Source organism: Odontomachus brunneus, unplaced genomic scaffold, assembly GCF_010583005.1.
Source record: "Odontomachus brunneus isolate Ranch 3 - 2012 unplaced genomic scaffold, Obru_v1 Obru_scaffold_276, whole genome shotgun sequence".
In the NCBI taxonomy this organism is placed as follows: domain Eukaryota; kingdom Metazoa; phylum Arthropoda; class Insecta; order Hymenoptera; family Formicidae; genus Odontomachus; species Odontomachus brunneus.
Window position 1 is genome coordinate 216,935 of NW_022639726.1, and position 26,898 is coordinate 243,832.

At 30.4% G+C, this 26,898-nt stretch overlaps 6 protein-coding genes across 9 annotated transcripts; all 6 read right to left on the bottom strand.

Annotated features, from left to right (window-relative positions):
* Positions 1-691: 691 nt before the first annotated feature.
* On the bottom strand, positions 692-3,581 carry LOC116853071. The gene is made up of 6 exons (XM_032833935.1): positions 3,467-3,581; positions 3,069-3,173; positions 2,329-2,422; positions 1,474-1,523; positions 1,054-1,183; positions 692-909 (listed from the first exon to the last, which is right to left on the bottom strand). The coding sequence occupies exons 2-6, from the start codon at positions 3,108-3,110 to the stop codon at positions 812-814; spliced, it is 414 nt and encodes a 137-aa protein (XP_032689826.1). The 5' UTR covers positions 3,111-3,173; positions 3,467-3,581; the 3' UTR covers positions 692-811.
* Positions 3,582-4,741: 1,160 nt separating this feature from the next.
* On the bottom strand, positions 4,742-7,177 carry LOC116853075. 2 transcript variants are annotated; one of them, XM_032833941.1, is made up of 5 exons: positions 7,067-7,177; positions 6,316-6,409; positions 5,495-5,544; positions 5,078-5,198; positions 4,742-4,933 (listed from the first exon to the last, which is right to left on the bottom strand). In XM_032833941.1, exons 1-5 carry the CDS (start codon positions 7,106-7,108, stop codon positions 4,839-4,841), a joined length of 402 nt encoding a protein of 133 aa, XP_032689832.1. In that variant the 5' UTR covers positions 7,109-7,177; the 3' UTR covers positions 4,742-4,838. The 2 variants fall into 2 exon arrangements, with proteins under 2 accessions (XP_032689832.1, XP_032689831.1); XM_032833940.1 differs by having other exon boundaries at positions 5,078-5,207.
* Positions 7,178-8,763: 1,586 nt separating this feature from the next.
* On the bottom strand, positions 8,764-11,482 carry LOC116853068. 2 transcript variants are annotated; one of them, XM_032833931.1, is made up of 5 exons: positions 11,021-11,482; positions 10,278-10,371; positions 9,458-9,507; positions 9,056-9,173; positions 8,764-8,915 (listed from the first exon to the last, which is right to left on the bottom strand). In XM_032833931.1, the coding sequence occupies exons 1-5, from the start codon at positions 11,114-11,116 to the stop codon at positions 8,815-8,817; spliced, it is 459 nt and encodes a 152-aa protein (XP_032689822.1). In that variant the 5' UTR covers positions 11,117-11,482; the 3' UTR covers positions 8,764-8,814. The 2 variants fall into 2 exon arrangements, 1 of the variants encoding a protein (XP_032689822.1); XR_004379894.1 differs by lacking the exon at positions 8,764-8,915 and having other exon boundaries at positions 9,065-9,173; positions 9,458-9,646; positions 11,021-11,458.
* Positions 11,483-13,322: 1,840 nt separating this feature from the next.
* Positions 13,323-16,710, bottom strand: LOC116853095. Of its 2 annotated transcripts, none has more exons than XM_032833970.1 (5): positions 16,550-16,710; positions 15,000-15,081; positions 14,186-14,235; positions 13,786-13,903; positions 13,323-13,643 (listed from the first exon to the last, which is right to left on the bottom strand). In XM_032833970.1, the coding sequence occupies exons 1-5, from the start codon at positions 16,589-16,591 to the stop codon at positions 13,636-13,638; spliced, it is 300 nt and encodes a 99-aa protein (XP_032689861.1). In that variant the 5' UTR covers positions 16,592-16,710; the 3' UTR covers positions 13,323-13,635. The 2 variants fall into 2 exon arrangements, with proteins under 2 accessions (XP_032689861.1, XP_032689860.1); XM_032833969.1 differs by having other exon boundaries at positions 13,323-13,647.
* Positions 16,711-16,905: 195 nt separating this feature from the next.
* On the bottom strand, positions 16,906-19,856 carry LOC116853082. Its single transcript, XM_032833954.1, has 3 exons — positions 19,645-19,856; positions 18,608-18,891; positions 16,906-17,273 (listed from the first exon to the last, which is right to left on the bottom strand). The coding sequence occupies exons 1-3, from the start codon at positions 19,649-19,651 to the stop codon at positions 17,169-17,171; spliced, it is 396 nt and encodes a 131-aa protein (XP_032689845.1). The 5' UTR covers positions 19,652-19,856; the 3' UTR covers positions 16,906-17,168.
* A 1,070-nt stretch (positions 19,857-20,926) lies between these two features.
* On the bottom strand, positions 20,927-24,986 carry LOC116853098. Its single transcript, XM_032833974.1, has 5 exons — positions 24,828-24,986; positions 22,881-22,968; positions 22,032-22,081; positions 21,226-21,346; positions 20,927-21,156 (listed from the first exon to the last, which is right to left on the bottom strand). The coding sequence occupies exons 1-5, from the start codon at positions 24,861-24,863 to the stop codon at positions 21,071-21,073; spliced, it is 381 nt and encodes a 126-aa protein (XP_032689865.1). The 5' UTR covers positions 24,864-24,986; the 3' UTR covers positions 20,927-21,070.
* Between the last annotated feature and the right edge of the window lie 1,912 nt (positions 24,987-26,898).

Sequence of the window (26,898 nt, forward strand, 5' to 3'; positions counted from 1 at the left end):
ATAATTTTTAATATTAATATATATTTGAATTTTGATGAAATGAGTGAAAGAACAGGAAAACGGTTAATTCCGTTTTTGCAGATAGATGTCTCTTTTACTGCGTTTTATGTTTCTTATGTTTCTTATTTTTTATATTTTTTAATACTTCTTATTCCTTGTATGTATTTCTTATGATTATTATATATATTTTCTATATTTTTTTGATATAAATTATTTATGTAAACGGTGCTATTTTTTTTTCATACAGGATTCAGATATTTTAATCACGCAATCGCGTTAGAAGATGTTGTTACAGCAAGACAGTGGAAAAATATTAAAGAAATTTGAATTGCGCGAACCGTTGTGTTATTGTTTCCTTAATTTACCTGATGTTCGGAAAGAGTGTTTATTTTCGTGTTTAAGTGTTTAAGTGTTTAAGTTAATTCTACAAATAGTACAAAGTGACTCAAGCGAGCCGTCTTATCAATTTTATGCGCTAGCATTAATATAATATTTACATTAAATGAGAATTATGTGTAATATTATCTTCAATCCCATTACTCGAAAATTATCCTGTAATAAAATTAAATTAACGCGCAAACCTAACATAAAATGACGTGCTAGGAACAAAATACATTTTTATAGAACAACTATATTTTATTGAACCACATTTTATACAGTTATTACAGAAACACTTTGGAATTGTATGGTCATGGCACTAATTTGTTATAGATAATAAAGTTATATAAATAGTTGAAACAGTATTAGAGAAAGTTTTACAGAATATCCAATAAAGAATGAAAACAGAGTTTGTATATTGTATAAAGCGAAATTACCCATCCTCAATTAGCATGAAGTTAGACACAATCGGTTCGATGCACGTAAAAATGTACGTTAGTCGAATGTTGTAAGGATACTCCAGAGAGTCAGCTAGAAAACAAATTATTAAATGAAAATTAAATATTTGATATGAAAGAATTCATTTTGAAGAATATTATTATTCCTCTAATAGTATTTTAGTTTCATTATAACACACACATACACACATAGGCATGCATAGAAATAATCGAGTACCTTTCTTGTAACAAGTGTTGAATTCAATCCATGAAGATTCTACATTGCTTGGATAGAGGATGACGTCTGTCATAAATTTATGCATTGCACCTAATTTGATCACGCCTTCATTGTCAAAAACCTGAAATACCTATTTCATATGCTTCGTTTTATTAAAACATACTTCGAAAAGTATTGTAAAATGATAACTGTCAATATATAGATGATCTTTTTTCTTTAGAATATAATAATTAATTATTATCAAATTGTGCCCTTAATATTGATATTGTGATGTATATATTTCACCTAAATTACTTTTATATTGTATAACAAACTTTCTCATAGTATTGTTATTGGTTATTGATGGGACGATTATTTTAATTATAATCTGCAAAGTATAAGTAGCATCTCACTTTTTACATTAAATACAAATATACGTACTTGGCCGTCCTTCTGCAAGGCGCAAACAAACATTTTGGCACTGAGAAACGCTGGAACGCAAGAATTAATTAATAACGTACAGAATTAGAGATTTTCTTTTGTAATGCTAGCTCTTACGCAAAGCAATCCGATGTATTGATAAGGATGTCCTTATTTTGTTTACTCGGAACACGAAACTATCGAGCAATTACGAAGCAGATATGTAATATTATTTACAATATAGAACGATAAGTAACTTTACTAAATAAGGAAGCAAAATTAGGACAATTCTGGTTCTGTTTGTCTAATTATAAAGTAATTGCTAATAAGATTATTATTTTGCAATTATTATTATGCAAAATTATATTTTTGTTTTGTAAACTTATATGAATATTTATAAAGAACAACCGTCTGGTGAGAGAGCGCCTGCAATTTTTTCAGTATAAATTTTTCTGATAATAAATCTTTCTATATTAATATATCTTTTGAATGAACTAGAAATTATTTAATAATACGATTTAATAAAACAATTAATAAGTCAAATAGTTAATTGCATTGGATAAATTGCTTTTCGTGAGCTTAAGCTCTTACGCTTTTTTGCGAGAACGGTAACGATTCCAGATATCAATTTCTGCGTTCAATATGTATTACAACGTAAATAGAGGTTGAGTCTCTATTTTCATGTTTTTTTATAGATGTTAGTTTCGAAGATAGATGTTATAGATGTTAGTTTCTTAGCGTCCTGCTTTGGAATAAATTTAATACTCGGGGTCCCCTAACTCGGACTATATTTATTTGATTGCATTAAAATTTATTGTTTATAATTATACTATTTTTCATGACATTTCTTTAGGTGCAATAAATTTTAATACTCACGAAGTGTGAGTGTTTCCTCTAGTTCTTCACTGCATTCATCAAGGTATCTTCTGAATTGTACAGCACGGTCGGTATTGTAAGCGTGACCAACCACCTAAAAGAATTGATCTTACCAAAACGTACAATAATTGTTTTATCTTTAATTAAAAATTATGTGCAATATTGATGTTCAGCGTTGGAAACTTTGGCAAACTTTTCATTTGCAAGAAGTAGCTAATTTCACTACAAGCTGTCATATTTTCTCCCATTCCCGTCAATAGTAACGTAATCTCTTACAGTGTAAATTACATAAATACGAACAGTCAAAAAGAGAGGATAATCATTGAATTATTATTTAAATGCGGATTGAATTTTTGTTGTATTGCAAGTACAAACTAAAACTCTTCTTTTATAAACTAAATACATGATTTGAACAAATACATGGAAAAAAATTTCGTTCTTGTAACTGAGTGGGGGGAACCGGGCGAAAAGTTTAATGACGAGAAATAAGATTTCCGTTACTGTGACTAGAGACATTCTTCTAGAAAAATAGATGCAACAAAACTTGGTTGAAATAAATGAGTGCAAATGACTGAGCAAAAATCTTTTACAAGCATCTTTATGTTCATATTACCAAGTTTTTTTATATGGTTTTCAGGTAACATAAAATTCAATTGCGCTGGAGTTGTTTCTTTTTTGTACGATATTTTCATTGAATTCATAAGACTTGCAAAAAAATTCACTTGCTGATTATCACTTACTATAATGGCCAGTAAACACCCAATAATCTCCAAGGTCTTCATCCTTTTTTCATATACACGAGGAAGAAAGTATAGGTGCCAGAAGTTTTAGTGGTATAGTGTCTTCTGTCGAAGAATTGCGTAATTTATAGGAGACTCACTGTTATAAGCATGCGCATTATCTAATATATTATACTAGTTATTCATAACTTAGATGACATATTGAAATATGATGCTGATGTTATAGGAACTAGAGCGGGAATCGTATCCCCTTTTGTTTTCCAGATGACTGCTCTTAGAGTAAGTATAACAAACATCCGTTAATTTTAACTACCGGTCATGTCCCAATAATGATTGGTTAATACTAATTATCTCTTAATTATAATAATTAATTAATTTAATAGTTGCGTATCACCTACCGTAATAGCCAGGATACATACAATGACTACGAGTCTTTATCATCTGGATCGTTTTTGTAGAGCACTGCTAACAAATTCGATTGCCACATATTTTATTTATATCTCGCATCATAAGTAAACCGTGTATTTATAAGTGATTTATATTTATACAAGCCAGCGTATTATTTTGTATCTAATATTATATTAGAAAACGGTCTCTTTGTAAAAAATATATTTTTCTGCAAATCTTTTGCTCATAAGATGTTATTAAGTTATATTTAAAAATCAATATTTTTGTATGTGTCCCATAAAATTGTGATTAATTCTTTTCATATTATATGATTAAATGTTTAATAGTTTCGCGAAACAACTACTTTGAATACAATCTGTAAAGCGAAAGTAGCACCTCAAGGATGTACGCATGCATCTGCATTAAAATTTTATCTTTTTTCCTTCGCAACTCTTTCCTTTCGTAAACAATATCGAAGTATGTCCGGTTGTATCTAGATTATTTTTTGTTATCACATAACTAACGGAATAATTTTTAATATTAATATATATTTGAATTTTGATGAAATGAGTAAAAGAACAGGAAAACGGTTAACCTCGTTTTTGCAGATAGATGTCTCTTTTACTTTTTATGTTTCTTATGTTTCTTATACTTTTTATGTTTCTTATGTTTCTTATACTTTTTATGTTTCTTATACTTTTTATGTTTCTTATGTTTCTTATTTTTTATATTTTTTAATATTTCTTATTCTTATTATATGTATATATTTCTTATGATTATTACATATATTCTCTATATTTTTTTGATATAAATTAATTATGTAAACGGTGCTATTCCTTTTGTCATACACGATTCAGATATTTTAACCACGCAATTGCGTTAGAAGATGTTGTTACAGCAAGACAGTGGAAAAATATTAAAGAAATTTGAATTGCGCGAACCGTTGTGTTATTGTTTCCTTAATTTACCTGATGTTCGGAAAGAGTGTTTATTTTCGTGTTTAAGTGTTTAAGTGTTTAAGTTAATTCCACAAATAGTACAAAGTGACTCAAGCGAGCCATCTTATCAATTTTATGCCCTAGCATTAATATAATATTTACATTAAATGAGAATTATGTATAATATTATCTTTAATCCCATTACTCGAGTATTATCCTGCGAAAACAAGCTAGGAACAAAATACATTTTTATAGAACAACTATATTTTATTGAACCACATTTTATACAATTATTACAGAAACACTGTTGAATTGTATGATCATGGCACTAATTTGTTATAGATAATAAAGTTATATAAATAGTTGAAACAGTAATAGAGAAAGTTTTACAGAATATCAGATAAAGAATGAAAACAGAGTTTGTATATTGTATAAAGCGAAATTATTAATCCACATCTAGCTTAAAGGTAGACACAATCGGTCCGATGCAGGTAAAAATATATAATATTCGAATGTTGTAAGGATACTCCAGAGAGTCAGCTAGGAAACAAATTATTAAATGAAAATTGAATATTTGATATGAAAGAATTCATTTTGAAGAATATTATTATTCTCCTAATAGTATTTTAGTTTCATTATAACACACACGTATACATATAGGCATGCATAGAAATAATTGAGTACCTCTCTTGTTGCAAATGTTGAATTCAATCCATGAAGATTCTATATTGCTTACATTGGGGATGACGTCTGTCATAAATTTATGCATTGCACCTAATTTGATCACGCTTTCATCGTCAAAAACCTGAAATATCTATTTCATAGGCCTCGTTTTATTAAAACATACTTCGAAGAGTATGCAAAATGATAACTGTCAATATATAGATGATCTTCTTTCTTTAGAATATAATAATTAATTATTATTAAATTGTGCCCTTAATATTGATATTGTGATGTATACTTTAGCTAAATTAGTTTTATATTGTATAATAAATTTTTTCATAGTATTGTTATTGGTTATTGATAGGGCGATTATTTTAATTATAATCTGCAAAGTGTAAGTAGCATCTCACTTTTTACATTAAATACAAATATACGTACTTGGCCGTCCTTCTGCAAGGCGCAAACAAACATTCCGGCACTGAGAATCGCTGAAACGCAAGAATTAATTAATAACGCACACAATTAGAGATTTTCTTTTGTAATGCTAGCTCTTACGCAAATCAATCCGATGTATTGATAAGGATGTACTTATTTTGTTTACTCGAAACACAAAACTATTGAGCAATTACAAAGCAGATATGAAATATTATTTACAATATAGGACGTAAGTAACTTCATATAATAGAGAAGCAAAGTTAGAACAATTCTGGTTTTGTTTGTCTAATTAAAAAGTAATTGCTAATAAAATTATTATTTTGTTATGCAAAATTATATTTTTGTTTTGTAAACTCATATGAATATTTATAAAAAACAACCGTCAGGTGATAGAGCGCCTGTAATTTTTTCAGTATAAATTTTTCTAATAATAAATCTTTCTATATTAATATATGTTTTGACTGAACTAGAAATTATTTAATAATACGATTTAATAGAACAATGAACATGTCAAATAGTTCATTGCATTGCATAAATTGCTTTTTATTAGCTTAAGTTCTTATGCTTTTTTGCGAGAACGGTAACGATTCCAGATATAAGTTTCCGCGTTCAATATGTATTACAACGTAAATAGAGCTTGAGTCTCTATTATCATGTATTTAGATGCTCGTCTCGAAGTTTCTTAGCGTCCTGCTTTGGAATAAATTTAATACTCCGGGTTCCCTAACTCGGACTATATTTATTTGATTGCATTGAAATTTATTGTTTATAATTATACTATTTTTTATGACATTTCTTTAGGTGCAATAAATTTTAATACTAACGAAGTGTGAGTGTTTCCTTTAGTTCTTCACTGCATTCATCAAGGTACTTTTTGAATTGTATAGCACGGTAGGAATTGTAAGCGTGACCAATCACCTGAAAGAATTGATCGTACCAAAACGTACAATAATTGTTTTATCTTCAATTAAAAATTGTGTGCAATATTGATGTCAAGCGTTAGAAACTTTGGCGAACTTTTCATTTGCAAGATGTAGCTAATTTCACTACAAGCTGTTATACTTTCTCCCATTCCCGTCAATAGTAACGTCACCTCTTACAGTGTAAATTACGTAAATACGAACAGTCAAAAAGAGAGGGAAATCATTGAATTATTATTTAAGTACGGATTGAATTTTTGTTATATTGCAAACTTAAACTCTACTTATATAAATTAAACACATGATTTGAACAAATACATGGAAAAAATATTTCGTTCTTGTAACTGAGTGGGGGCAACCAGGCGGAAAGTTCAATGACAAGAAATAAAATTTCCGTTACTGTGACTAGAGACATTCGTCTGGAAATTTAGTTGCAATAAATTTCGGTTGAGATAACTGAGAGCAAATGGCTGAGCAAAAATCTTTTACAAGAATCTTTCTACTACTAAGGAACTACGTTTCTACCAAGTTTTTTTATCTAGTTCCTAGGTAACATAAAATTCATTTGCACTAACGGAGTTGTTTCTTTCTTGTATGATATTTTTATCGAGTTCATAAGACTTGCAAAAAAATTCACTTGTTGATTACCACTTACTATAATGGCCAGTAAACACACAATAATCTCCAAGGTCTTCATCCTTTTTTCCTATACGCGAGGAAGAAAGTATAGATGCCAGAAGTTTTAGTGGTATAGTGTCTTCTGTCGAAGAATTGTGTAATTTATAGGAGTCTTACTGTTATAAGCATGCGCATTATCGAATTTACTATACTAGTTATTCTTAACTTAGATGACATATTGAAATGTGATGCTGATATTATAGGAACTAGAGCGGGAATCGTATCCCCTTTTGTTTTCCAGGTGACTGCTCTTAGAGTAAGTACAACAAACATCCATTCAATTTTAACTACCGGTTATGTCCCAATAGTGATTGGTTAATTCTAATTAACTCTTAATTATAATAATTAATTATTTCAATTATTATCGTTGCATGTCACTTACCGTAATAACCAGTACACATACAATGACCACGAAAGTCTTTATCGTCTGGATCGTTTTTGTAGAGCTAGCACTGCTAACATATTCGATTGCTACATGTTTTATTTGTGTCTTACATTATAAGTAAACCGCGTATTTATAAGCAATTTATAATTACAAGCCGGCATATTATTTTGTATCTATCATTACATTAGAAAAAGAGTCTCTTTGTATAAAATTGTATATTTTTCTGCAAATCTTGTGCTAACAAGATGTTATTAAGTAACATTTAAAAATCAATATTTTTGAATGTATCCCATAAAATTGTAATTAACTCTTTTCACATTATATGATTAAATGTTTAATAGTTTCGCGAAACAACTATTTTGATTACAATCTGTAAAACGAAAGTAGCACCTCAAGGATATACTCATGCATCTGCATTAAAATTTTATCTTTTTTCCTTCGTAACTCTTTCCTTTCGTAAACAATATCGAAGTATGTCCGGTTGTATCTAGATTATTTTTTGTAATTACATAACTAACGGAATAATTTTTAATATTAATATATTTTTGAATTTTGATGAAATGAGTGAAATAACAGGAAAACGGTTAACTTTGTGTTTACAGATAGATATTTCTTTTACAACTTTTTATGTTTCTTATGTTTCTTATTTTTGATATTTTGTAATACCTTTTATTTCTTGTAGATATTTTTAATGTTTATTACATGTATTCTCCATATTTCCTTGATATAAATTATTTATGTAAACGGTACTATTTCTTTCGTCATGCACGATTCAAGTATTTTAACCACGCAATCGCGTTAGAAGATGTTACAGCAAGGCATTACAAAAATATTAGAGAAATTTTAATTGCGCGAACCATTGTGTTATTTTTTTGTGTTTCATTAATTTATCTGATGTTCGGAAAGAGTGTTTATTTTCGTGTTTAAGTAGAATTCCACAAATAGTACAAAGTGACGCAAGCAAGCCATCTTATAAATTATGTGCTCTAGCATTAATATTTAAATTATATGAGAATTATATATAATATTATGCCTTCAATTCCATTACTCGAGTATTATTTCATGAAAAAACTAAATTAACGCGCAAATCTGACATAAAAGACGCACTAGGAATAAAATATATTTTTGTGGAACAACCATATTTTATTGAACTACATTTTATTATTACAGAATTATTACAGCAACACTGTTGAATTGTATAGTCGTGGCACTAGTTTGTCATAGATAATATCTATATGTGAATATATAATTAGATAAATATTTGAAACAGTATTAGAAAAAGTTTTATAGAATATCCGATGAAGAATGAAGAGAGATTTTGTATATTGTATAAAGCGAAATTATTCATTCCATCGTATCATGAAGGCATTAGATACAATCGGTAAGGAACATTCAATAATATACGTGATTCTAGCCCTGGTCATATAATCCAGAGCTTCAGCTAGAAAACAAATTATTAAATGTGAACTGAATGTTTGAAATAAAGGAATTCATTTTAAAGAATATTATTTTCCTTTTAGTACTATTTTAATTTCATTATAAGACACACACACATACGCATGCATAGAAAAAATCGAATACCATTCGCGGAGCAAATGTCGTATAAATTCTGTGAAACCTGTGCTATGTCTTTATCGGGGGTGACGTCCATTATAAATTTACGCATTTCATCTGGTATGATGTGACCATAGTATATAATCTGAAACGGATGAGCCCGATTACTTAGTATGCATCGTTTTATTATGTAAAATTATAAATTTCAATATAGAAATGATATTCTTTCCTTAGAATATATTAATTATTACTAAATTGTGCGTGCTAATGTTGATATTGTGTTGTATGCTTTATTTAAATCAGTTTTATATCATATGATAAACTTTCTCGCAGTATTGTTTTTATTTATTAATGGGACGATTATTTTAATTGCAATCTGCAAAGTATAAGTAGCATCTTACTTTTTACATTAAATACAAATATACGTACTCGGCCGTCCTTCGTCAATGTGCACAGGAACAATTTGTTACTGACGTCGTCTGGAACGCAAGAATTAATTAATAACGCAATTTAGAGATTTTCTTTTGGAATGCCAGCTCTTCCTCAACACGAATCAATTGGATATATTGGTAAGGATATCCTTGTTTTATTTACTCGGAATACGAAACTATCAAGCATCTACGAAACAGACACGAGATATTGTTTACAATACAGAAGTAAGTAAGTATTCAGAAAATAAAGAAGCAAAGTTAGAACAATTCTGATTCTGTTTGTCTAATTATAAAGTAATTGCTAACAAGATTATTATTTTGTTATGCAAGACTATATGTTTATTTTGTAAACTCATGAATATCAAGAAGAACTGTCGGGTGAGAGAGGCGCCTATAATTTTTTTCAGTACAAATTTTTCCGTTAATAAATCTTTTTGTAATTAATAAATATTTTGTCTGAACTAGAAATTATTTAATAGTATGATTTAATAGAACGATTAACAAGTCAAAGTTAATTGCATTGCATAAATTGCTTTTTGTTTGCTCAAGTTCTCACGCTTCTTTACGAGAACGGTGACGACTTCAGAAATAAATTTTTGCGTTCCATATGTATTACCACGTAAATAGAGGTTGAGTCTCTATTATCATGTTTTTAGATGCTCGTCTCGGAGTTTCTTAGCATCCTGCTTTGGAATAAATTTTAATGCTCCGTGTTCCCTAACTCGGACTATATTTATTTGATTGCATTGAAATTTATTGTTTATAATTATACCACTTTTTATGACACTTCTTTAGGTGCAATAAATTTTAATACTCACGAAATATGAGTATTTCCTTTAGTTCTTTACTGCATTCGTCAAGGTATTTTTTGAATTGTACAGCACGCTTGAAATCGTAAGCGTGACCAACCACCTGAAAAAATTGATCGTACCAAAACGTACAATAATTGTTTTATCTTCTATTAAAAATTGTGTGCAATATCGATGTCCCGCGTTGGAAACTCTGACGAACTTTTTATTTGCAAGAAGTAGCTAATTTCATTACAAGCTGTTATACTTTCTCCCATTCCCGTCAATAGTAACACAATCTCTTACAGTGTAAATTATATAAATACGAACAGTCAAAAAGAGAGGGAAATCATTGAATTATTATTTAAGTACGGATTGAATTTTTGTTATATTGCAAATACGAACTTAAACTTTTCTTTTATAAATTAAATCCATGATTTGAACAAAATGGAAGAAAATTTCGTTTTTGTAACTGAGTGGGAGAAACCAGGCGAAAAATTCAATGACGAGAAATAAGATTTCCGTTACTGTGGCTAGAGACATTCGTCTGGACATTTAGCTGCAACAAAACTCAGTTGAGATAACTGAGAGCAAATGGCTGAGCAAAAATAGTTTACAAGAATCTTTCTGTTACTACTACAGTGTTTTCCATCTGCTTTCCAGATAACAAAAATTTCAATTGACCTAATGGAGTTGTTTCTTTTGTATACGATATTTTTATTGAGATATTTTATAAGATTTGCAAAAAAATTCACTTGTTGATTACCACTTACTATGATGGCCAGTAAACACCCAATAATCTCCAAGGTTTTCATCCTTTTTTTATATACACGAGGAAGAAAGTATAGTGCCAGGAATTTTAGTCGCATATTGTTTTCTGTCGAAGAGTTGCGTAATTTATAGGCGACTCACTGTTATAAGCATGCGCACTATCTAGTTTACTGTACTAGTTATTCTTAACTTAGATGACATACTAAAATGTGGTGCTGATATTATAGGAACTAGAGAATCAAACCCCTTTTTGTTTTTCAGGTGCTCTTAGAGTAAGTTCTACAAACATCCGTTTAATTTTAACTACCGGTTATGTCCCAATAGTGATTGGTTAATTCTAATTAACTCTTCTTAATCTCAAATACGATGGGTCAAATTCAATGGAATAACCAGTCAGTTAATTTAACTGGTGATTATGGAACTGAACCTTAACCGCTGAACTATTCAGACTCCTGCTCCTGATCTCCCCCCTATATACTACCTCATTCACCTATAACAATAAATGTCACGTCCTAGTTGATATAATGTGTTTAATTTGTCCTTTTTGGGTCAATTGATCTAACCAATTTACTCCGGGATGGACTAGTTTGTGTGACTGTAAATGTGTAAATATATGTGTATATGTAAATTTAGAAAAATTAGGTTTACTTACGTTTCGTTTTTCCTTTCATGATTTTAAAAATATATTCTAAATGCTCTCTTTATGAAAGTCAGTGAAAGACTGAGAAGCCTCAGATCGGACTCTAGAGGTTCATGGATGGAAGGAATACGAGCATAAGGTGTAACATGACGCTAAAGAATTATAAATCAGCCAGGTTGTCTATTAGGAAAACAAATCTTTTAATCAATGCAATTACTTACGAATAATTTTTCACTTAAGTTTGAACGTTTAAATTCGAATTTGAATTATTCATAATTGTTCTATAATTGTGCTGAATTGTGTTTAATTGTAATTGTGAATTGAACTTGTATTCTCAAAATAGTTGTATTTTCATAATGAACTTGAACTTAAAAATGAGATGTACGAAGCTTAAAATGTATGTTTAAGAAAATGAGCTAAAATTATGAGCTGAGCTTATGAACAGCAATGAACTTTAAAATATGACTAAACTAAAAACTTTCTATCGGTAGTTGCAATCGCTTTTATAGGCAGGTGGTGAAGTACCCCCGCGCAAGTTCTCGCCACCTTTTTAGTAAAAGGGAAAGATTCTTCTCATCGTTTCGACATGTGAGAAATAATCAATAATTAAATTTTGACACCTTATCATCAGTCAGTTGTTCATTGACCATCTAAGACGTGTTCCAGGTGCTAAATTGATTCGAAATAAAGAAAAGTTACGTCGGACGTAACATAAACTAAGAGAATTCGCTTCGCGGATTTCGGAGCGATGTGTGGGATTGTCGGATCAAGTGGATGCTGCCTCGTCCGCCGACCGAGAGAGCCACATTCCTCAAAAAAAGAATTTTAGTTCATTTAACAGAACGGAGATCAGATGGAAAACTTGCTGATGAGAAATAATACCTCTGTCACCATAGTCAAAAACGTATGTCTGAACACTTAGTCGTGTTAAAACAATTGAAATAACTGGGAGTTAACTTATTAGAGAGATAAATTCATTTATCTTCAGATGCTATACAAATTGTTACATTAATTACGGAATTGTTACATTAATTCCGAGGCGAATTTAAGACAATTTTAAATACAAGGTACAAATTTTAAGAATAAACTACGAAACGGCCTTAGTGTGCACGAAAGGAATTCGGCATGTTACACGGACGAATATAATTGCGCTTTTGTTATAAAACCGTGGTTTCTGCTTGATATTCGTAAGATGACGGCAAAAGATACTTTATTCTTTATTATTCGTTTATTACATATATTCTCTACACTTTCTTGATATAAAATATTTATATAATATTAATATTAAATATATGTAAATGTTCTATTTCTTTCATCATGCATGATTTATTTTAACAACGCAATCGCTTCAGAAGATGTTACAGCAAGACATTACAAAAATATTAGAGAAATTTCAATTGCACGAAACGTTGTGTTATTCTCTTGCGTTTCGTTAATTTACCTGATGTTCGGGAAAAGTGTTCATTTTCGTGTTTAAGTGGAATTCCACAAATAGTACAAAGTGACTCAAGCAAGCCGTCTTATAAATTGTGTGCTCCAGCATTAATATAATATTTAAATTAAATGAATTATATATTCTCTTCAATATCACATTACTCGAGTATTATCCCGTGAAAAAACTAAATTAACGCGCAAACCTAGCGCAGTAAAAGACGCACTAAGAATAAAATATATTTTTGTAGAACAACCATATTTTATTGAACTACATTTTATTATTACAGAATTATTACAGAAACACTGTTGAATTGTATGGTCGTGGCACTAATTTGTTATAGATAATATGTATATATGAATATATAATTAGATAAATAGTTGAAACAGTATTAGAAAAAGTTTTATGGATCCGATGAAGAATGAAGAGAGATTTTGTATATTGTATAAAGCGAAATTATCCATTTCATCGTATCGTGAAGGCATTAGATACAATCGGTAGGGAGCACTCAATAATAAACCTCATTTTAGCCTTGGACGTATAATTCAGATATCTAGCTAGAAAACAAATCATTAAATGTAAACTGAATGTTTGAAATGAAAGAATTCATTTTGAAGAATATTATTTTCCTTTTAAAAGTATTTTAATTTCATTATAAGACACACATATACGCATGTATAGAAAAAATCGAGTACCATTCGAGGAGCAAGCGTCGTATAAATTCTGTGAAGACTCTGCTAATTGTTTATTGGAGGTGATCTCCATTATAAATTTATGCATTTCTCTTGGTACGATGCTGTCATGGTCAATAATCTGAAACGGATGAGTCCGATTACTTCGTATGCTTCGTTTTCTTATATAAAATGATAAATTTCAATATAGAGATGATATTTTTTCCTTAGAATATATTAATTAATTATTACTAAATTGTACGTCCTAATGTTGATATTGTGTTATATACTTCAGTTAAATTAGTTTTATATCATATGATAAACTTTCTTGCAGTATTGTTATTAGTTATTGACAGAATGATTATTTTAATTGCAATCTGCAAAGTATAAGTAGCATCTCGCTTTTTACATTAAATATACGTACTTGGCCGTCTTTCGTCAATATGCACAGAAGTATTTCGGTATTCATTGTCGCTGGAACGCAAGAATTAATTAATAACGCATTTTAGAGATTTTCTTTTGGAATGCTAGCTTTTACTCAACGCGAATCAATTGGATATATTGGTAAAGATAGTTTGTTTACTCGGAATACGAAACAACTACGAAACAGACACGAGGTATTGTTTACAATGCAGAAATAAGTAAGTATACGCTTCAGAAAATAAAGAAGCAAAGTTAGGATAATTCTGTTTGTCCAATTATGAAGTAATTGCTAACAAGATTATTATTTTGTTATGCAAGATTATATTTTTATTTTATAAACTCATGAATATCTATCAAGGAGAACCGTCGGGTGAGAAAGCGCTTATAATTTTTTTCAGTATACATTTTTCTGTTAATAAATCTTTCTGTATTAATAAATCTTTTGACTAAACTAGAATTTATTTAATAGTATGATTTAATAGAACGATTAACAAGTCAAATAATTAATTGCATTGCATAAGTTACTTTTTGTTAGCTCAAGTTCTCACGCTTCTTTGCAAGAACGGTGACGATTTCAAAAATAAATTTTTGCGTTCCATATGTATTACAACATAAATAGAGGTCGAGTCTCTATTATCATGTTTTTTTATAGATGTTCGTCTCGAATGTTTCCTAGTGTCTTGCTTTAGAATAAATTTTAATACTCCGTATTCCCTAACTCAGACTGTATTTATTTGATTGCATTGAACTTTATTGTTTATAATTTTACAACTTTTTCTGACACTTCTTTGGGTGCAATAAATTTTAATACTCACGTGATGTTTTGTTTTCGTTGCAGTTTCTAATGTTTTCAAATAATCGTTCAGCACGCTTGAGATCGTAAGCGTGATCAATCACCTGAAAGAATTGATTGTACGAAAACGTACAATAATTGTTTTATCTTTAATTAAAAATTGTGTACAATATCGATATCCAGTGTTTGAAACTATGGCGAACTTTTCATTTGCAAGAAGTAACTAATTTCATTACAAGTTGTTATACTTTCTCCCATCTCCGTCTATAGTAGCTCAACCTCTTACAATATAAATAAATACGAACAGCCGAAAAGAGAGGAAAATCATTGAATTATTATTTAAGTGCGGATTGAATTTGGTTCACCCCAAAAAAATAGTTTTTATAGAAGTGGAATTCTCTAAATCTTAGAGGATTTTATTCTTATATATAGCCTCAAGAGGATTGCTTTGAAAAATAATCTTAAACACAATTTTTAAAGATAGAGGAATTTCATATTGAGTGCAAATCTGTTTATTCTTAATCTAAATTTTCTCTTATATATTCTCTTTTATATATTTATTTCTCTTCAACTCAAAAATATTTCTTTAGATTTAATAAATTTTATCATATCCACACGAAAGAAAATCAGAAAACTTTGACCGGGGTGCTTGTGTGTATCTGTAGATGTCCACTTTTAATGCCATATGAAATGAAAAACATCAGACTGGGATCGAACCCAGGTTCTTCCTACTTGTCAGGCAACCGCTCTTCCTTCTGAGCTATTTAAGACTTCATGTTTGTGACATCTATATACCCAGTGAAAAATGATTCTTTGATTAACGTTAAAATGATATTAAACTGATATCGGTTTGACGATTTAAACGTCGATTTGATTGAAACGTCGACAGAGAATTGAAGGTGGAAGCTCTAAGCTTGGCGCTTGGTTTCAACCAATCGTACACGACAGCGAAACAACAATTCTTCGCGTCTCTCGTACTGCACGTAAGACAGTATTGTGCTTCAAATTAACATGTTCCTCTTGATATAGAGGAACACAATATAGAGGAATAATATCTCATAAATGCACGATGAGTGGTTCCCTTTAATGAAAGATGAATATGCTTTTTGATATTTCTTTTAGAACATGTAGTTCTAAAAGAAAAATTTCTTTTGTACGTAGAATACTTTTTTTTGGATGTTGTATTGCAAATGCGAACTTAAAATCTTCTAATATAAACTACATTCATGCTTTGAAAAAATACATGGAAAAAAATTTCGTTCTTGCAACTGAGTGGGAGGAACTAAACGAAAAGTTTGTTGACAAGAAATAAGATTTCCGTTACTGTGACTAAAGAAATTTGTCTGGACATATAGCTGTATTAAAACTCGGTAAAGATAACTAAGAGCAAATGGCTGAGCAGAAATCTTTTACAAGAATCTTTTTGTTCCTACTACCGAATTTTTCATCTGCTCCTCAGATAACAAAATTTCAATTGCACTAACGGAGTTGTTTCTTTTGTATACGATATTTTTATCAAGTTCATAATATTTGCAAAGAACTTTACTTTTGCGTGTGTTGATTATCACTTACTAGAATGGCCAGTAAATTCACAATAATCCCCAAAATAGTCATCCTTATTTCGTATACACGAAAAGGAAAGTATAGGTACCAGGAGTTCTAGTCGTCTAGTGTCTTCTATCAAAGAGTTGCGTGATTTATAAGCTATTTAGAGATTTTTTTGGAATGCTAACTCTCACTCGAATCAGTCGGACAACCGTCTTATGAGCCTGTAATTTTTCTCAGTGTAAGTTTTTCTATTAATAAATCTTTTGTCTGAATCAGAAATTATTTAATAGTATGATTTAATAGAACGATTAACAAATCAAATAGTTAATTGCATTGCATAAATTGCTTTTTGTTTGCATAAGTTCTAACGTTTTCTTGCGAGAACGGTAACGATTTCAGATATAAGTTTCTGCGTTCAATATGTATTACAACGGAAATAGAGGTCGAGTCTCTGTTATCAAATTTTTTTATGGATGTTTGTCTGAAGTGTTTGCTAGCGTGCTAGCTTTTCCAAGAGTGCTACTTGGGAATAAATTTTAATATTCCGTGTTTCCTAATTTGGATTATATTTATTTAATTGTATTGAATTATATTGTTCCTAATTTTATAACTTTTTGTGACACTTCTTTGGGTGCAGTGAATTTTAATACTCATAAAATATGATTTTTTCACTTAACTTTTTGCTACATTCAATAAGATTCTCCTGGAATAGTAGAGAGCGTTTGTAACTGTAAATGTGAGCAACCATCTGAAAGAATTAATTCTATTAAAACGCATAAGAATTGTTTTATTTTTACTTAAGAATCGTGTTCAATATCGTTATCCAGCGTTTGAAATTCTGACGGAATTTTCATTTGCAAGAAGTAGCTAATTTCTTTACAAATTGTTATACTTTCTCCCATTGCCGTCTATAGTAGCACAATCTTTCCCAGTGTAAATTACATAAATAAAGGATAATAAAAACAGAGAAGAAAATTATTGTATTATTATTTAAGTGCTGATTGAATTTTTGTTGCAAATATAAACTTAAAATCTTCTTTTATAAACTAAATCTATGATTTGAACAAATACATGGAAAAAATTTTGTTCTTGTAACTGAGTGGGGGAAACCAGATGAAAAGTTTTGTTGACGAGAAATAAGATTTCCGTTACTGTGACTAAAGACATTCGTCTGGACATTCAGCTGCATTAAAACGGTTGAGATAATTGAAAGCAAATGGCTGACCAAAAATCTTTTGCAAGAATGTTTCTGTTTCTACTACCGAGTTTTTCATCTGGTTACCAGATAGCAAAAATTTCAATTGCACTAACGGAGTTGTTTCTTTCGTGTACGATATTTTTATCGAGTTTATAAGATTTGCAAAAAAATCCTATCTAAACTTACAACTAATTCTTACAACTAACTTATACCTAACTTACATATCTAACTTAAGCTAATTTAATCTAGTTTAACCTCCGGGTGGACCTCCGCTTCCATCTCTCCTCTTTCTCTTTCTCTCACTCTCTCTTTCTCTCCCATTCACTCATTCACTCAACCCCTCCCCTTCGCCCCTCTCCACACTTCTAACCTTTTTATCCACTCCTTCCTTTCTCCTTTCTCCCCCAATATCTCCCCCACAGCCTCCCACTTCTTCCCTTCCCATCACCCCTCATACATCTCTCCCACACATGTTCCTAACTTTTTTGTTCTACTTCACTCTCACATATTCTCTTCTCCTCACATTTCCTCTTCTCCTCCACCTCTCAATACATACCCTCCCTCATCACATTCCCCATTCTAAACCTGATCACTCTCGTCCACCTTTCTTCTGCCCACTCCTTTTTCAAGTATTCCGCTATCCCTTCTCTTTTCACAAATTGATACCATTTATTGTTCCTTGACCCCCTAATCTTTTCCCATCTCTCTCTCTTTTGCATCTTTCTCTTTCTCTCCTCCAACTTCTCATATCTCTTCTCCTCCTCTTCCCCTACTCTCCATTCTCTCTCTTCCATAAACAATTTCCTTTCTTTCTCGCAGCCCCCCACTATCTTGCTTTTTTTCCACCTCTCCCTCATTTCCTCCCAACATCTCCTTATCATTACCTCTTCTCCTCCCTTCTCCAGTTTCCTCTCAAAATTCCAAGCCCTTTTCCCTGTCCTCCCTCTCATCTTCTCCCTTCCCACCTCCACCTTTATCATGTACCCCGGCGTTCTTCTCTTCACTCCTATTGTCCACTTCACAAATCTTTCTTGCACTCTCTCCAACTCCTCTCTCTCTCTCCATCCCCAAATCTCCGCACCATACTTCATCACTGTCCACACTAATCTATCGAACAGCCATAACCTTCTTTTCCAATCCCTCCCCTTTGTCTGAACACTTAACTGTGCTAAAACAACAGAGATAACAGAGCTGACTTATTAGAGTGATCAATTCATTTATCTTCAGATGCTATACAAATTGTTACATTAATTACGGAACATTCGGAGGCGAATTTAAGACAATTCTAAATATAAGAACAGCCTATGAAACGGCCTTAGTGTGCACTACTGTTTCCAATGGAATTCGGCTTCAGTGTTACACTGACGAACATAATTGCGCTGTTGTTGTAAAGCCGTGGTTATTGCTTGATATTCGTAACGACGACGAGAAAAAAGATATTTTATTCTTTTATTTGAAAAGTAAATAAACACCAATACAAATCTTATTAAGAGGCAATTTCATTAACTTGTCTTTTATTTAGGTATTTTTAATTTAAAATCTCTAATTTAAATATATTTACTCAACTGATGCAGTTGAGCTGAATTATTTCTTCAACAAAAAAGTCTCTCTAACATCGCAAGCATATATTGATCATATAACCAAATTTCATTATTAATGTCGCAAAAACGATCTAATGACTGAACACGAACTATATATAACTCGTTATTACAGCAAAATAATTTATATAGATATAGAAATATATCTAGCCAATACAACAAATATTATTATGAAATTAAATTATTCTTTTCAATTATTACTAAATTAAATTAGTATTATTATTAAATTTTTTTCACACCCATACACATATATAGTAACTGACAGGTTTTCTTATAGTAACATACTTACATAGTAACATTCTTATATATAATAGTATACAAACTTGTCATGTCAACAAATCATTTTTTTTCGTGAAGTAACATCTTGAAGAAACACTAATTTGAGATTTGTCGTGATGATACAGATACAGATTTAATACTTGATCAAGAATCGAATCGCGAAGGTAACCTTTACTCATTGATCCGTCGCAATGCATTTAACGTACTTTTCAATCAACGTGAGTTTTTACGTTCTGCATTTTCCATTAATTTATAGTTATCGCGCTATGTAAATTGAGAGATAATCGGTGGATGATTATCTCTCTTGCTATAGTTATTTGCGTGATGTAATGTCCGAAAAAAGTAAGTTGTATGTATCTTTATTCAGAACGAGTTTTTTCATGGCGCGAAATTGCTGCGATTTTCCGCTTGATAGTAAATACAATGGTGGCATATAAAAAAAATAAATCACTGTCATATACTTTTATAAAAAACAGCGCTAACTGGTAATCTTTTTGCTTAAGTTTTCTGTATTAGTCATTGCAAACGAGAGTAGTACAATCGTTTACATTACGAAATAACGTTATATAACTAAATGAGCAAAGACTGTAAAACACATTCTGCGAACCACGTTTCAAAGCAGATTAAACAGAGTCGTGCAATAATAATAAAAGATTAACAATAAAATTGTGTAATAAATAAATTATGTAATTTATAAAATTAATAAATGAATAATTAATAAAACAATATACTTGATTATGAACAAATATTTTTTCAACATTACGAATAAGATAAGCATTACGTGTGGGAAGCAAATAATCTTTTCACTTAAACTTTTTATTTGCGAATTTTCAAGGAAGGATACGTGTGGACGAGTTGGGCTATAATTATGAGCTGGCAAAATGATCACTATATAATTAGTGAGCTGAGATTGGAAAATGTTCTACATATTTCGAAGAGGATTAAAACGTCAGAAGATATTTCGATTAATAATATAGTTGACAACGAATAAATTTTCTTCAATACACACACATATTACGAATAGAATGAACAATACGCGAGGAAATACAAATAATCTTTTCATTCGGATTAAACTTTTATTGACGGATTTAACTAAATAGGGCAAGTAACTAAATATTTTGCAAAAATTATTTGTTAATGAGTTTAGAACGATTGGGAAGCAATGATATCTTGCTATATATATATATATATATATATATATATATATATATATATATATATATTTGTTCAGGAGAATATTTTCTGCTTATTTTGATAGGAATTCAGTAAGTATGACCTAATGTTTATTTAGTTAAATCTCATTTTATTGAGTAACCATACCAAATATACAATTCAAGAGAGTAACGTCAAGTACCATTTATTAGAGTTATAAGGAATATGTCAGAGAGAAATAAAAAGAAAGTTTTTCGCGTATACTTATAGAGAATCGCGTATACTTATAGGTTAATCTGCAATTAGCCTTTTCTAATATTATATTAGGAAGAAAATTGCAGCTGGTATAGAGCAGCTGGTAATTTTAACCGCTTGTTCATGGCCAGTGATTCCGCTTTGATCCGCTGCAATTAAAACAGAATTTTTTAATCGCAAAAATTATTATTCTCTACAGCTATAGTAAAATTTGTTACCTTTATCATGACACTTCTTATATATGTCTTGCACCATTTCTCTTGTATTCACGTCGGGGAATGCTTCCTCAATTGCTTGTAAAGCTGCGTCCCTCATTAATTCGCCATTCGTGTTTAATATCTAATATATATTATACCGTGATTTTTAAGATTTCGTGTTAATCACAGAAATTTATCTCATAGTTTTTTTCAATTAAAATTAATGTCTCAATTAACTAAATGAAATGTTTTTTTCGTGAAACACTAATTTTTGTTATTTACAATTTATTAATATAATTGATTAGTATAAAGCAAATATTCTAAAATTAATATTGTTATTTATTTTAAATAATTTAAATAATTCTAAATAAATTAATATTGTTGTCTATTTCATTAAAATTGATATTATTGTCAGTCTTTTCTTTCATATGACTATACTTTACAACAGTATTTTCGTAAAGAAATTGTTTTAATAGAAATCTATCACATATAAGCAAAAGTAAATTTTCGAGAAAGCATAATTGAATCCATGCACACATAAAATAATTCCTTTACTTTTTCTCCTAAAGTATATAGAATCAGTTAAGTTGTTTATGTTCACAGTATCTTACAAGTACTAATGGAAGAAATAGCTTTGCTATTCAAAAAAGTATGTAATTGCTATTTTTTAGTGTACAAATGATTGTAAATCAGTAATTTGTCAGGCTTTGTGGTAATATTTAGCGACAAATATATCCTTATAATATCCTTATAAAATTCTAGTCATTTCATCATGTTGTGTGTTAAGACTATAACGGCTATCGAACATTAAATCCAAATATACGTACTTTGCCATCTTTACGCGCCGTGCACATGAGCACTTCGGAATTGGGTATATCTATAAAGCATAAATAATAGATGTGACAAATTAATAGTGACAGTTCCCATCCTTCTCGGATACTGTACATAAAGCTTTAGAGCTCAGGCATCGATCTCGCTCGAGTAAAGAACTTTTTTTTTCATGAAATACTGTTAACAGATGAGTTTTGTGTTTCACTAAAATTGAGTGTATAGAAGTACGACCACCAGAATATACATAATTATGTATATTGTGTGCCTCAGCTACAGAATATGATAAATCTTTTATGCGTAGTAATTAAGATAACCTTTTAAAAGTGACATCAATAAAGAATTAAACACAATTTTGATTTATTTGATTCGGCAATTTTACACAATGTTGTGGGACAACGATTCAGCTCTGCACACAACCGTCATATTGCTATCTTTCTAAGAAAACTATTTCACAAGTTAGAATCAAGAATAGGGGAACCCGGGACATAATGGGTACAGCAAAGTTTAAGCAAGTTTTAAACATATTAAAAATATATAAATCAACTTGGTTTTTAATTAAAAATTAAAATAAAATAATTAAAAATTAAAAATTAAAATATTCTTTGGAATATCTACTAGAAGAAAAACACAAGTTTTAGTGTCAGCCAATCAGCTATGCTGACACGATTATTTCGTGTTCTGTTTATTTCGTGTGACACTGTTAGCCGCCATCGTCAACTCTGACTTTCTACGCGGAGGTGGCAGAACCTTAAATATTAATCTAGCCCATTTTCGAATGTTTATCATGATATTTATTTTATTTTTCGAATCGTATCTCTTTTCGGCATTTTAAAGTTAATACTCACCACTTGTCCAAGCCTGCTCCTCCGCACATTTCAGCATGTCATCTCTTATCTTATTAAACCTATCGGTACTGATACCGTAAACAACTGTCTGAAAGAATTGACACACCCAAATATATAAGTACTTTGACGCTCTGATATGATAATAAAATACAAAAAATCTATCAGTTCATAATTCAGCCGGATTTTTATTTTGCAAGGAGTAGTAAATTTAATTTAATATCTTTCGTCTCCAATAGAAAAAATTAAATAAGTAAATATGGTTATAAAAAGTAATTAATTGGTAAAATATTAAAATTAATTCTTTTTTATGTTATGCATTACTGTTTAAGGCTGGATGACAAACTCGCTAAGCGTCGATAACGTAGAGCGATCGTCAAAAAGTAGAAAACGTTATCATTATTTACCGACGTTATTGAATTTATGTATATATATAAATTTATGGAATAAAGATGATCGCGTCAAATAAGCGTTGACATGATATCGCTATCATTTCATATGTTTTGTATGTATTTATGCAAATATGTGTGCTGCATTGCCAGTTTAACTTTCCTACACATAAAATATACGTAAATGTGAATGTAACGCTGCCGATATTCTCTCCGAATTATGCCTTTAACGATTTTCTGACGAATTCTTCTAATCTGCTGGTATACAAGGTGCACCATAATAAATCAATACTTTCGCAAGGATGAATGTTGTATATAAATGATGTTTGAAAAGATTGTTACAATATATAATACATACGCTTCCTTTATAAATGTGATACAAATATGAAAAAGTGATCAACTTCCTCCTAAATATAGCAATTTAATATTGGAAGTATTCTTACTGCGCAAAATCGTTTCTAAGTACATACATCGTAAATGTTACAGGAGGGATACATATTATGGATATGAAATGCTAGTTATGCCGTTTCACATAAACAATAGTTGGTATGAGACGAAAATATAAGATATTACAAGCACTATGGCGCAAACTCCTATCTGCAAAAATTATCTCGCACTGGCTGAACGAATTGAAAATTGAAAATTCCTTCGCATAGTGAACGCACGTGCAAAAGTAAAGTGAAACATTGCTTAGTATGAGACGAAAACGATAAATATTTAGCGCCATTATTATGCTGACCTGTTTCTGCAAAAATTACATCGTACTGGATGGATCGAATGAAATACCATTTTGCATAGTAAATCTACGTGCAAAAATAAATTGAAGCATTGCTCAGTGTGAAACAAAGAGGAAAAGAAATCTAGATGGCAATAAAAATTTTTTTTAAAGAAGAGTGTTGTATACATAAGTGTAGTTTGCGAATATTGTTTTGAAGAATATGTTACTTAATACGCTTTCTATATAATTTGCAATGAAAATTTGAGATATCATTTTTGTTCACGTACTGAATAATGTTTTACTTTATTTTGGCACGTAAGTTAATCATATAAATTAGAACAGTCAGTGCGCTGTAATTTTTATAAAAGGATCAGTGTCACAATAGCAATAGTTCCACATTGTTTTCATCCCTGAATGAAAAATGCTCTATTTCGTGCTGCTTGGACTAAATTAAAAACTCTTTTGCATGATGAAAGTATGTGCAAAAATAAAGCGGAGCATTCTTCAATATGAGATGAAAACGTTAAGGAACAGTTACTATTATGACACTTTATAGATAAAGGATATTTACAAACAACAAGAGAAGACTTTAAATAACACTTTTGGACTAGATTTTAGGAGTTAAGAAAAATAAGATGTTTAATTTTGTGATGTTAGTTTGCTTTGAATAGAGTATAATATTGACACTATCCCTGTGGCTGTACTCTTCAAGTATTATTGTACAAAATATCGGAATTTATATGCAGTTTAAGTATGAAATGCATGTAAAGACGTGTAAGTTATTCATTAAGATAAAATAATTTTTAAGGACTCGCAGAGATTTATTTATTCTTTCGTACTTACTGTAACCGCCAGGACTATAATTATCGAAGTCTTCATTCTGAGTGCTAGAGATATGTTCAAGAAATTATCAAATATTGTACCACAGAGTTTTATCGTAGAGTGTTTTACATTGAATTTGCAACTTTACATTTAAAAGTGAGTTAAAATGACGGGTATTTACTTTGCTGAAATAGGTATAATTTATCATGATTAGAGTGTTTACAAAGCTATAAAATCTCATAAATTAACACATAAGGCCATAAAGTTGATGTTAGACGATCAAGATTATGGCGATAAAAAGAAGAGACACGTATGGATCATATGGCGCAATACTTAGTACTCATTTTGTTCCTAGAACGCGATATTTTCATTAAACTAATTAAACATTATCCTCCTTTATTTATGTCTGTGCTTATGTCTTTATGCTTATGAATCTATATTATAAAGTTAAAGTGACTGAATCTATTAAATAGATTAATTTATATTACAAATAATCGACGTTATATTGACGATCATATAAAGAGACTGAGTGTTTTTCGAACTTTTTCTGTCCGCACGAATGGCAATATCGTGAATCCTACTTTGATTTTTTATTTTTTTATTTTTTATAGAGCTCGATTTTATAGAGCTTGGATTTTCCGAATTTAAAAAATTCAATCATAAATTTGAATTCAATGATCTACAAAATCTTTAAAAATATACTTCTCAACAACAGAACAGTTTTTTTTACTTTTTCAGCCGCCATATTGGATTTGTCATCTTGAATTTTTCTTCATTAATTAAATATCGTGTTTACCTGACGATTAGTATGCGCTGATTTAAGGTCGTTTATTTGATACTTTGTAGTAAATTTAAGCGAAAAATTAACAACTGAATTGAATGGATTCGATTAAAGATCGTTCAATTAATGATTGACATGAGTGAAAGTAATTAAAGATTGTTTGATTAAAAATTGAACGTAGTAAATATTATTCAATCGATTCAATCAATGATTGTTCGTCAACGACTAATATGACAAGCGTCTTTTCAACGCGAGTCTTACATAGTGCTTCTTTACTAGCTAGTAGCTACACGCAAAAAAATTTCAGTGCAACCAAGTAGGAACCAACTAAAAATTAGGTGATCAGAAACGATATCTCTGTTATGAAAACTAATTATTTCTGTTGTCGCAATTGAAAATATTCGTCTGAACATTCAACGATATTAGAACTCGGTTGAGGCAACTGAGAACAATTGACTATACAAAAGCCTTATAAAGGAATTTTTCTATTCCTATAGCCGAGTTTTCGTCTGATCCCTGAGCAACCGAAAATCGGCACCAACAGAACTGTTTTTTCCGTGTAGTAAAGTTACTTTAGTAGCTTGAAGTTACTTTTATGGGTGTAGGACAATTCGGAAGCAAGGATATTTTGCCGCACTTGTTTAAATGATTATTGTCTGTCCACTTGGATAGAAATTCGGTAGGGTACAGGGGTAAATTGAATAGCGGGGGAATTTGGATAATATTAAGCGTTTGCGACAATTTCAAAAAAATATCAGACGCCCTGTTTTATGTTTGAGGTTAGCATGCTACATATTCATATTTTTATGCTATATATTATATTTTTCTGAAATTGTAAACGCTTAATATTATCCAAATTCCCCCTCTGTTCAATTTATCCTGCTGTACCCTTTGCCTCTTCGAACGTTTGCTTAGGTAAATTATATTTTGTTAAATTATCATCACACAATTGGCTTTACAATTGTAGAGCGAAAAATCAAACACGATACATTGGTAAGGTATACAGAAAATTTGAAAAAAGTAAATATCATGTTGCGTGTACAGAATAGAGAAAATTTTGCAAATTGTTTTTTCTATACATTGGTAACTATTGCTGTAACAATTGGTAAAGAACATTCAGCAATTTTTATCGCTTGCTCATAGCCGGTGACTCCGCTTTGATCCATTGCAATTAAAACAGTATTTGGCAATCGCAAAAATTATTATTCTCTAAAACGACAATAAAATTGTTTACCTTTATCATGACATTTCTTATACAACGCTTGTGCCTTTTGTATTTCACTCAGGTCGGAGAACCCATCCGCAATTGCT

Bases quoted from the DNA above. Each gene is read 5' to 3' on its own strand.
- LOC116853071 (XM_032833935.1), bottom strand. From the start codon at position 3,110: ATGAAGACCTTGGAGATTATTGGGTGTTTACTGGCCATTATA. The intron at 2,423-3,068 runs GTAAGTGATAAT...CAATTCTTTTAG, and splicing joins GGTGTTTACTGGCCATTATA to GTGGTTGGTCACGCTTACAA. The intron at 1,184-1,473 runs GTACGTATATTT...CATATGAAATAG, and splicing joins CCTTGCAGAAGGACGGCCAA to GTATTTCAGGTTTTTGACAA.
- LOC116853075 (XM_032833940.1), bottom strand. From the start codon at position 7,108: ATGAAGACCTTGGAGATTATTGTGTGTTTACTGGCCATTATA. The intron at 6,410-7,066 runs GTAAGTGGTAAT...CAATTCTTTCAG, and splicing joins TGTGTTTACTGGCCATTATA to GTGATTGGTCACGCTTACAA. The intron at 5,545-6,315 runs GTTAGTATTAAA...CTTGCGTTTCAG, and splicing joins AAAGGAAACACTCACACTTC to CGATTCTCAGTGCCGGAATG.
- LOC116853068 (XM_032833931.1), bottom strand. From the start codon at position 11,116: ATGCGACTAAAATTCCTGGCACTATACTTTCTTCCTCGTGTATATAAA. The intron at 9,508-10,277 runs GTGAGTATTAAA...CTTGCGTTCCAG, and splicing joins AAAGGAAATACTCATATTTC to ACGACGTCAGTAACAAATTG. The intron at 8,916-9,055 runs GTATTCGATTTT...TTTGTTTTCTAG, and splicing joins CGACATTTGCTCCGCGAATG to CTGAAGCTCTGGATTATATG.
- LOC116853095 (XM_032833969.1), bottom strand. From the start codon at position 16,591: ATGACTATTTTGGGGATTATTGTGAATTTACTGGCCATTCTA. The intron at 15,082-16,549 runs GTAAGTGATAAT...CAATTCTTTCAG, and splicing joins TGAATTTACTGGCCATTCTA to GTGATTGATCACGCTTACGA. The intron at 13,648-13,785 runs GTACTCGATTTT...TTTGTTTTCTAG, and splicing joins CGACGCTTGCTCCTCGAATG to CTAGATATCTGAATTATACG.
- LOC116853082 (XM_032833954.1), bottom strand. The intron at 17,274-18,607 runs GTAATGATAAGG...TAATTCTTTCAG, and splicing joins TGGAGAAGGGAGGAGAAGAG to ATGGTTGCTCACATTTACAG.
- LOC116853098 (XM_032833974.1), bottom strand. From the start codon at position 24,863: ATGAAGACTTCGATAATTATAGTCCTGGCGGTTACA. The intron at 22,082-22,880 runs GTGAGTATTAAC...TATGCTTTATAG, and splicing joins GGAGCAGGCTTGGACAAGTG to ATATACCCAATTCCGAAGTG. The intron at 21,157-21,225 runs GTAACAAATTTT...TTTTAATTGCAG, and splicing joins TAAGAAGTGTCATGATAAAG to CGGATCAAAGCGGAATCACT.